At 35.4% G+C, this 10,692-nt stretch overlaps 1 protein-coding gene across 16 annotated transcripts in view; it reads right to left on the bottom strand.

Annotated features, from left to right (window-relative positions):
* The window catches only part of LOC110107392, a 59,138-nt gene extending 50,233 nt beyond the window's left edge, over nt 1-8,905 (bottom strand). For 2 of the 16 annotated variants that reach the window (XM_028696978.1, XM_028696983.1), the window contains exons 1-4: nt 8,713-8,904; nt 8,121-8,209; nt 3,065-3,087; nt 2,742-2,896 (exon numbers count right to left, since the gene is read on the bottom strand). In XM_028696978.1, coding sequence (XP_028552811.1) covers nt 2,742-2,896; nt 3,065-3,087; nt 8,121-8,162 — 220 coding nt within the window. In that variant the 5' untranslated portion in view covers nt 8,163-8,209; nt 8,713-8,904. Of the gene's footprint in view, nt 1-2,741; nt 2,897-3,026; nt 3,088-8,120; nt 8,210-8,712 lie in introns of those variants that run through there. The other 14 variants (XM_028696975.1, XM_028696984.1, XM_028696985.1 and 11 more) reach the window with 11 other exon arrangements.
* Between the last annotated feature and the right edge of the window lie 1,787 nt (nt 8,906-10,692).

Raw genomic sequence — 10,692 nt, 5'->3', positions numbered from 1 at the left:
ACTTTGGGCAAAATTAGGAACTACTCTTCAATTTAGTAGTGCATATCATCCATAAACTGATGGGCAAACAGAAGTTGTCAATCAAAGTTTAGAAAATTTACTGAGATACCTTGCTGGAGAAAAGCCATCCCAATGGGATTTGATTTCGCCCAAGCTGAATTTGCATACAATAATTCTGTTAATCGCTCAACTGGTAAAACTCCATTTGAAATCATTTAGATCAGCCTATATCTCACATTTTAGATAGAAATTGTTTGCCTTTGCCAAATAAAATTAGTGTTGAAGCTTCTGAAACTTTTGACCATATCAAAACTGTCCAACAGCAAGTCTTTGAAAAACTCCGAATGGCTAATATTAAATACAAATCTGCTGCTGACAAACATCGGAGGGAAGTTTATTTCAAAGAGGGAGATTTGGTTATGGCTTACTTTCGTCGCCAACGATTTCCTGTTGGTACTTTTGGAAAATTAAGCAGGAAAAAATTTGGGACTTTTCGTGTTCTACGAAAATTGGGCACAAATGCTTATCTCTTGGATCTTCCTATTACTATTGGCACTTATCCTGTGTTTAATGTTTCTGAAATTTCTTTATATGAAGGAAATTCTGAAGATCATATGGAAATTGAAACTTTATCACTCTCCACATACAGTTTTAAATAATGATGAACAGATTGAAGATGTTATTGGTGTCAAAATTACTAAAACTAGACATGGCAAGTACATTAGGTTTTTGGCAACATGGAAGAATCGTCCTTTGACAGACTGTACTTGGATGGATGCCAATGAGTTGAAGAAACGTCATCCGGATCTTTATAAAAAGATTGTGGAAGCTTTCTCATCAGGAGATGAGATTCTCCCACCATGGGGGAATTGATGCATTTATATTTTGGTTTATTTTATTTTGATGTAATTTGAACAATATTAGTTTTGTTTTATGTTTTTTTTAAAGCTATCCAATGATCATGGTAGGATGTGCTTGGGCATGGCAAGGCTTGGGTTTGCTTGCATTTGGGTCCTTTTCGTTCTTTGGGTTGTTTGTTGTATTTCAGTTTGGGCCTTGGCTGCTCTTGGGTTAGGCTTTGGCTGCTTGGTTTTGAGCTAAAAAAATTGGGTTTTACTTGGTGCTAGCTCATTAATGCTTGAGCTGAAGTTTAGCTCATTATTTAGAGGAGTAATTGCACTTCCTAGCTCATAAATTCATAAAGGTATGTGGAGTGGAGCTTGTTTCTTCCCATTCTTGTGTCTCCTTGGTTTCTTCCTTGTGAATTATTGTTGTGTGCTGGTTGTCTTTTCGGTTTTCTCCCTGGTTGCTTTCCCGTGACTCCCTCTGTCCCCTTTCCTGTGTTGGCTCCTCGGGTCCCTCTCTGGTTGTGTTCCCATGCCTCCCTGGCTGTGTTTCTAGTGGCTTTCCTTCCTGTTTTCTGTGCAGATTTTGGGGGTTGTTGTGGTGTCTTTTAGCCCTTTTCTTCCCCTTACCTGATTGGTTTGGTTGGAGGTTGATGTTGGCTGTTTGGCTCCCCTTTTTGGCTATATATATGAGAGGATTTTGTCATGGAAAGGTTGTTGATGAACTTGAAAGAAGTTGATAAAAACCTGAGGGTTTCTTCTCTTGGAAAAGTTTGAGAGCTTGTTCCTCCCCCTTTCCTCCTCTCTATTTCATCTTGGCTTCTAATCTCTTCTTCTCTATGCAAGTTCCACTCCACCTGTATCCTTCTTCTAGAGCATTTGGAAGTTGTTTGTTGGATGATTTTGGGAGACATTTGTCGGAGGAGTTTGGTAGGACGTTGGACCATTTTGCAGTGGTGGACCCTCGATTTGCAAGCCTAAGCACTATTTTCATATGTTTTCCTACTCTTGTTGCATGTGAGGAAACCGCTTGACGGTTGTTCTGAGGATAGCATTTTTATGTTATAATTTTATTTCGTTTGATTTGACTTTTCGTTTATTTGGATGTTTGTTTGGATGTTTGCAAGTAAAAGTAAATCAAGTTTGATTTTTATTTTGTACTCGTGTTCTCCAACTTGACTTTTCTTTCTAGTTTGCTTACATCATACACTCAATTGGTCAAATCATTCCTACTCCCACAATGATTGTTGTTGCTTCATCAATTAAGGTTTGCACTCATAATTGAAGTCCCATTGATTTTCTTCCAGAAGTTAAAATTGATGTGCTTGCCCCAACTAGTCATATAGCTATATTGCCTACACCACTTAACAAATAATATAGATAATGATCCTACTAATCTAGAAGTTCATCAAATCATTCCTACACATATTGGCAAACCCTTGAATAATCATGATTCATAGAATCCACTTAATTCTGATAGAACCTTATTGAGTGATGAAGCACCGATGGATAGAAGGTTTCATAATTTATTCATTAGGCAAAACCATCATCACCCTCATGTTTCCACCATGTTTCAAGCTATGCAATTCATACTATATTGGTTGCTTGTGCTCCAAGTTACCCTTATTTTGTTGGATGAATTTTTCTTTATTCTCTGGCAAGCATTGTTCATTACCATTGTCGTACTTATTTCATCATCTGATTATAAATTATAGCTTTTAAAAATGATGACCAACTTCATCTAATACTTAAGTTAGAACATGAACTAAACACAATGCTTTCCATGCATGAGAAAATTGCATTGATGACAAAATGCATTCCTGTTTACAACCAGAAATATCAAAACTGTATAACATAAAATGATGCATCAGAACACCGCTCAATCTGAGAAATAACCTGGCTGAGAAGTTACTGCCAAATTTATCAAGTTGACGATATCTAATGATCGAGGTTCAGCATTGCGGAGGACCAGCTTGTCACCTCCGTTAGCACAGTTTTCTTGGCCAGAAACCTGTCTTTGCCTCTTTCTTTGCTCAAAATACTGTTTTTGCCTTCATTCCATGCTTTTTGCAATTAGCCCCATGTAATTTTAAGAATACTTCCAATTGTATAATAGAATTACAGGTGTGGCACCAGAAATTCAAAGAATAAAGTGATAACAATATTGAGATTTTTATATACCGATAATATTGTTGAAAGAACAGATGCGTATCAGTTACCTATTATGCGTTGATTTCCTTGACTGATGATTGTCCATCCCAACGTATCAGGATATCATGCATATAGAATGACATTAGCAAATCCCCAAGGAAAAAAAAAACACAAGAGCATTTCAAATAAAATTTGGTAAAATTAAAATTTTGAATTTTTTAGATATTCAAATTACCGGATAAACAGGAAACAGTCATTATGTAACCAAACGCCATAATGACTGAAAGGTAAACAGGAAAGAAAAAAGGAAACTAAAACTGTTTCATAAGGCCTACTTAAATTGCAATGAAGTCCATTAGTCCAACTACCCTAATGATAGAACAGCCTGTTGTAGAAACTTAACTTGCAATGAAGTCCAAATTAATAACAACGTTATCATTAATATTACCAACTATTTGAAATCGACTTTATAAATCTTGATTCTCATTAATTCCAATTAAATTCTAATTAATTCCAATGGACTGTTGATGCAGTCAAAAATAGCTTTTTATTTTGCTTTATGTTGAATTTGTTTCCTTGCTCTTTGATGGCTAATTGGGTATTTAATCTTTTGGTTGATTTTTTCTTATTGGGCTTGGCCCATTCCTTCTCATTTTATTTGGCTACTTGGTATTCTCTATGCTGAATTTGGATTCTATGTGGCTGGTTGGAATTTTTGCTGATGGTATCCCATGCAGTTTAAGTTTTCCCTCCCCATGCAATATTTGGAATTCCTGCTGTTTTTCCATGCAGTTTCGATTTTTCCTGAGCTTTGGTTTCCTGGTACTAACCGTTCCCCTTCCCTTTTTGCTGATTCCTAGTCTAGTGTTTTATCTTCTCAATAAGTGGCTTCTATTGGTTACTTCGGGTGGTACATTTATGTGGACATTTGAATCCTTTTTTCCCCTATATATAGGGTTGTTTGCTGTTGGGAAAAACGAGGTGATTGGTGATAAATTTTTGGACACTATAACATACGGGTTATTTAGCTTGCGAGCTATCTTCCTCTACCTTACTTCTTCTATTTCGTCTCGGCCTTCTATCTTCTTCTTCTCTCCACGGTTTTAATTCCACTTGTATCTTTCTTCTTAAATATTTGATAAGTTGTAAGGTATTGTAGTATCCCGTTTAATGTGATTTTGAAGTAGTTGAGTTGTAAGGTTTTGTTTGTTTATGTTTTAAAGAAAGGAAGACTTTAGTTTATAATTTCTAGTTTGTACCTTTTTTTATTGCATCAATTTGGTATAAGAGCCTTCTTTTTTTATTGCATCAATTTGGTATAATAGCCTTAGGTTTTCATGTGTTTGTCATCCTTTCTATATATATATATATATATATATATACAAAACAATCAAATTGTTGAAGGCAAACAAGAAAATCAACCAACTATTCACTGGATTCCAGAGGATAACTTTCCAAAAATAGAATGGGTACCTCTTCAGGCAAGTTCCTTTGATCCACTACAAAACGAATTTCTCAAAATTCAAAGGCAACAGTATTTATGTGCAAAGAGAAATGAAAATAAAAAATGTCTACTTCAATCAGAGTTTGAACAAGAAAAAGAGAAGATCCAAAGGAAATATGACATTCTATTTCAGAAAACTGAGAAAGAATATTTTCATGCTAAAAAATTGGAGATTCTAGAAAAATTTAGTAAAATTGTTTTGGGTAAAGTTGCTAATGATAATCTATGAATTTAGAGTCTATGCCACTTTCCGTTCCAATTCAAGCATATGATGATCTTGTTAAAAATGTTATAGATATTTGTACTACCCAAATAAGACAAGAAGTGCATCGTCGATTTTTAATTAAATGGAGAGGACATCCTTTGACCGATTGTTCTTGGATTAAGACTGTGGGGTTGCAACGTCGTTGTCCAGATATTTTCCAACGAGTTACTAAAGCATTCACATCAGTATATGAGATTCTTCTACCAAGGGAGAATTAATGCAGTCAAAATTAGCTTTTTTATTTTGCTTTATGTTAAATTTGTTTCCTTGCTCTTTGATGGCTAATTAGTTATTTAATCTTTGTGCTATTTTTTCCTTAGTGGGTTTGGCCCATTCTGATGTGAATCCAGGAATCAAATCTTATGAAATTAATAGAAGTTATGTAAAGTAATGAAATTCTTCCCTCCCCATGCAATATTTGGAATTCCTGTTGTTTTTCCATGTTGTTTCGATTTTCCTTGGGCTTTGGTTTCCGGCTGCTGACCGTTCTCCTTCCTTCTTTGTTGATTCCGAGTCTAGTGTTTTATCTTCTCAATAAGTGGCTTCTATTGACTACCTGGGGTGGCACATTTATGTGGACATTTAGACCCTTTTTTCCCCTATATATAAGGTTGTTTGTTGTTGGGAAAACGAGGTGATTGGTGATAAATTTTTGGACATTATAACATGCGGATTATTTAACTTGCAAGCTATCTTTCTCTACCTCACTTCTATTTCGTTCGGGTCTTCTATCTTCTTCTTCTTTCCACAGTTCGCATTTCACTTGTATATTTCTTCTTAAATCTTTGATAAGTTGTAAGATATTATAGTGTCCCGTTTAATGTGAGTTTGAAGTAGTTGAGTTTTAAGGTTTTGTTTGTCTATGTTTTAAAGAAAGGAAGTCATTAGTTTAAAATTTCTAGTTTGTATCTTTTTTTATTACATCAATTTGGTATCAAAGCCTTAGGTTTTCATGTGTGTGTCTTCTTTTCTATATATATATATATATATAAAACAAAAATAATCAACAAGTTGAAGGCAAACAAGAAAGTAAGTCATCTATTCATTGGATTCCAAAGGATAACTTCCCAAAAACAGAATGGGTACCTCTTCAGGCAAGTTCTCTGATCCACTACAAAACGAACTTCTCAAAATTCGAAGACAGCAGTATTTATGTGCAAAGAGACATGAAAATAAAAAGCATCTACTTCAATCAGAGTTTGAACAAGAAAAAGAAAAAATCCGAAGGAAGTATGACATTCTAATTCAGGAAACCAAGAAGGAATATTTTCATGCTAAAAAGTTGGAGATTCTAGAAAATTTTCATAAAATTGTTTTGGGTAAATTTGCTAATGATAATCCTATGGATTTAGAGTCTATGTCACTTTTCGTTCCAATTCAGGCATATGATGATCTTGTTGAAGATGTCATAGATATTTGTATTATCCAAACAAAATAATAAGTGCATCATTGATTTTTAACTAAATGGAGAGGATGTCCTTTGTCCGATTGTTCTTGGATTGGGGTTGTGGAGTTGCAATGTCGTCGTCGAGATATTTTCCAACGAGTTACTGAGGCATTGTCATCAGGAGAAGATATTCTTCCACCATGGGAGAATTGATGCAGTTAAAATAAAGCCTTTTTTATTTTGCTTTATGTTGAATTTGTTTCATTGCTCTTTGATGGCTAATTGGGCATTTAATCTTTGGGCTATTTTTTTCCTTATTGGGCTTGGCCCATTCCTTCCCATATTATTTGGCTGCTTGGTGTTCTATATGCCGAATTTGGATACCATGTGGCTGGTTGGAATTTCTGTCGATGGTTTCCCATACAGCTTCAGTTTTCCCTCCCCATGCAATATTTGGAATTCTTGCTTTTTCCCATGTAAAGTCGGCTTTCCCTGGGCTTTGGTTTCCTATTGCTAACAATTCCCCTTCCCTCTTTGTTGATTTCTAGTCAAGTGTTTTATCTTCTCAATAAGCGTCTTCTAATGGCTACTTGAGGTGGCACATTTATGTGGACATTTGGACCCTTTTTCCCCCTATATGTAAGATCGTTTGTGCTGGGGAAAAATGAGGTGATTCGTGATAATTTTTTTGACACTATAAGCTGCGAGCTATCTTCCTCTACCTTACTTCTTCTATTTTGTCTCGGTCTTCTATCTTCTTCTTCTCTCCATGGAAGAAGAAGAAAATAACAAAAATTAGAAGAAAAAAATCTACCTTCGCTCTAATACTATGTAATAAAGTAGAAAAATTATCTTGAAATTCAATGTTTTCTTTCTATACACATATTTGAGATTTTTATAGGCTCCTCCAAAGGTATTACATAAAAATAAATAAATAATGCAACTTACATAAAATAAATAAATCCAACAAGTGGGGGCCAAGAGCTAGTGGAATGGAGAGGAGCACACATATTGCAATCTAAAAATCAAGAGGGAGAAGATCAATGGCTAAGCTTCTCAATCCATGTACTTAATAAATCATTATATGACTGGCTACATAGTGGGACCCACGACTCTTCTTGGTCAGGTGAAAGAAGAGAAGTGGGTCCTGTGGTGTGGGAACCCATGGTCTTCAATAATAATTATTCCAAAATGCAGGTTACCCAAAAAGAATGGTTGTGAGGAAAGTTAAATAGTAAGTGTAGTCAAAAAAATGACATGCACTTATGTGTGGAATTGGTTTATTTTGTTGCCTCGGACCTCAAGTTTGTCATGCTTGCTAGAGGGTGCAAGGGGTTTACCCCCTACTTGGGTTCGGTCGCTTCGCAGCTGAAATTTTTTTTTGTACGCCCCGGCGCTGTGTACCCGAGTGCCCGAGAGTTGTGATCTCGAGCGCCCTAGCACTGAACAACAGAGAACGGAGCGCCGCAGTGCCCCAAACTGTCGTCGCAGTGCTACGAGATGGACTTGATGGTTTTCTTTCTTGTTTTTCTGAAGGGTTGCATCATTTAAGGTTATTTACTTGGCTTTCTCTTGTATTTTGAGATAGGAGGATATTGAGAACGGTGCATGTGAGAAGAGAATCAATTAGAGAGTGAGCAAGAAGAGAGATATGTACTTATTTCTCTCAAATTTCATAGTATATTTCATGGTGTAGTGTGGCTCCGTAATTTTTTCTCTATTTTGGGTTTTTCCAAATTAAATCCTGGTGTCCTTTATTTTTCTGTTGATTTTACTTTCTTACTTGTTTTGACATTGTGGTGTTTACTCCTCATCCCCAACATATAACAGCCAACATACCAACCATTGAAATGGAATAGAGGAGATAGAAAGCTGTTTCCAGACACATCTCTTGTGTTCCATTGGTAATTCTCTTTTAATGTTAATAAGGATGAAAAATGAAGTCTACCAAGTCAATAAAATACTTACAGTTGCCACCTTCCTCCTAGAACCTCCCGTCCATTGTAACATTATGAGTGATGCAAATTCTCCATGAAATTAACAGAGGATGCAGCAACCTTCCAATCAGTAAAAAACACAAATAAGAAAGCATTAAATTAATTCTTTACTGCAAGTAATTCTTAGAAGGTGAAGCTAGGGTTTCAGTTTGGCGCTATCTATTAGTCAAACAATGAGATAAAACAAAGCTTTTCGAGAAAACAATCTTTAGGAGCAACCATAGATTATCTTTCAGTGGAACAAATTGAACAAATAAACGAAGACCACCTAACCAGCCTCTTCCAAAAACACCATGCGAGAAGCATCATAAGGCTAGGGCAAACATCAATAAGCACAAATAACAAAATTATCAAGGCATAGCAATCTGGTGTCCTACATTTAGGAAGCTATCTACGACTTGCACATTTATCAAGTGAAGGAAAATCTAAGAAATAGAACTAAAAAGTTTCCGTAAAACAATCTATCACTGAAATTATTGTGATCGTAACAAGTGTCCAGAATTTAAAAATCGCCGCACTGATTGGCGAACGAGTTCAATCGAAAGTTCAAATATGTAAGTTACCTACATGCCTTCTATGCCGCTCAAGCAATTACGAGAACTGGTTAGCTGCCCTGAAGATTGAAGACGGATCGCTTCGGATTAGAAAAAACAGAAAAAAAAGATAACCCTTGATCGAGAACCCTCGCGGTGTCCTCGGGATTTGAAAGAAAGCTAAATAGGTGTAGAGATTTGTTTCCGGGCAATTTGAACCTAATCCAATCAGACAAATGGATCAAAATTTTAGATCCAGACCCGACCCTGCCTAACAAGGCTGACCCGACTCAATCCACTAACCTGTGAGTGCAGCATCAGAAAGCGGGACCTGAGTGAGGATGCGAACATTATAAGAAAAGCAGTCATTTTCAACTGGCAACTTCCGCCATAAAATTAACAATTTCTAGCTGCAATTTCTATTTTCAGGCAGTGTTCCGCCGGCATTTATAATTATTGACTAAAAAATAATGATTTTAGGAGTGTCAAAATAGATAGACCGATTGGATTTTGTCTGATCTAAAATTGATCCTACTCAAATCCAAACAACTCAAACTCAATCCATGTAATGCCCCAAGATCTTAATTTTAATGAATTATCTATTTTGATCTCTTAAGTATCACTAAATATTCATAATTTTAAATATATCTAGCGAAAACAATTATAAATCATATATATCAAAATATTTATATATTCATTTATTTAAAATACAATTTATAATAGTCAGGATATTTGAATAATATCAATCTATCATTTTACGACTCCTAATTATGAAGCTGCCAGCAAAGCATATTTTCCCCAGCAAATAGATCATTATGAAGATGATCGATCGCATTTATATGGACTCGTTGAGTGCAGATCGATGCATTTAATCCAATGGCGTGTTAGCAGATAGAAGGGATGAGTATAGTAATTAGCTGTGATGATAAATATGTTCATGTAACACTGCTCTCCTTGGCTTACTGATTGAGAGCTTAGGCTTTCAACTAAGAGGTCTAGGATTCGAGTCTATGTGTATGTGTTGTGTGTGTGAGTTTGCCTTAAATGGCCTAAATGTCCCAAAAAAAAAAAAATATGTTCATGTAATTACTATTTGATATTGCTTTGCTGAAGGAGAAACGCAATGGTCAAACAAAGGCTGAGTTGGTCTAATAATTTTGTTGTTGTACTCCTAGGTGACTTTGCCAAGAAGATTCAGAAGAAATCAAAGCTCATTCACATGTGAAAATTTTTAGTTTATGTTGCACAAACCCACTTTTGGCTTCGTTTAGGATGACTTTCTTATTGTTTTGTAAAGTTGTAGAAAAGTGACTTTTTAAAGCTATTGCGGAAAGTGACTTCTTCGTACAATTTTTTTTTAAAGCGCAAAAAAATAGTGACCCAATAGGTATTGTGATATAAAATAGAATATAATAAGAAAATTGTCCTCGACGAAGCCTTAATAGTGTATTAATTGGTGACTGGCTCTATCATTACGATGAAATTGATGGTGTTTTGTCGTCTTCGAATCATCATCCTAGAAATTAACTTAGCTTTGTACAATTCATTTGTGAATATAATTATTAATATATTTAGTTTTTTTTTTATTTGAGAGCATTACTATGTTTTCCTTCCTAAAATGAAAGTTTGCTTTGTTTAAACTTGTTCATAATGATTACTAATAATTCACTAAACCGCCGTTAGACCGCCGGTAATTTGTCAAACCGCCGGTAATCTTACACTAACCGCCGGAAAAAACCGCCGGTTTTCATTGTTTTTCCTGTAGTGCACGAAGATGTTTTCGTATCCTATGAATTAGTCACATGAAGTGACTTGGGGCAGTAGAGGTTGTTAGAGAACGATGAATCAAATTACAAAAAAAAAAAATCATGGTCTGCTAAACACAAATGAACACAAGAGATTTACGTGGGAAATCTAAATATGGGAAAAATCATGCAGAAAAAAAGGAGACGACTTCACTATAGAGAAGACATAGTATAAAATGACTTACAAACCCCTGCAGAGGCGTTA

Source organism: Dendrobium catenatum, unplaced genomic scaffold (genome assembly GCF_001605985.2).
Source record: "Dendrobium catenatum unplaced genomic scaffold, ASM160598v2 fragScaff_scaffold_853, whole genome shotgun sequence".
In the NCBI taxonomy this organism is placed as follows: domain Eukaryota; kingdom Viridiplantae; phylum Streptophyta; class Magnoliopsida; order Asparagales; family Orchidaceae; genus Dendrobium; species Dendrobium catenatum.
Note: the sequence above shows the minus strand (reverse complement) of the source record. Positions and strands in the feature narration are given on the sequence as shown.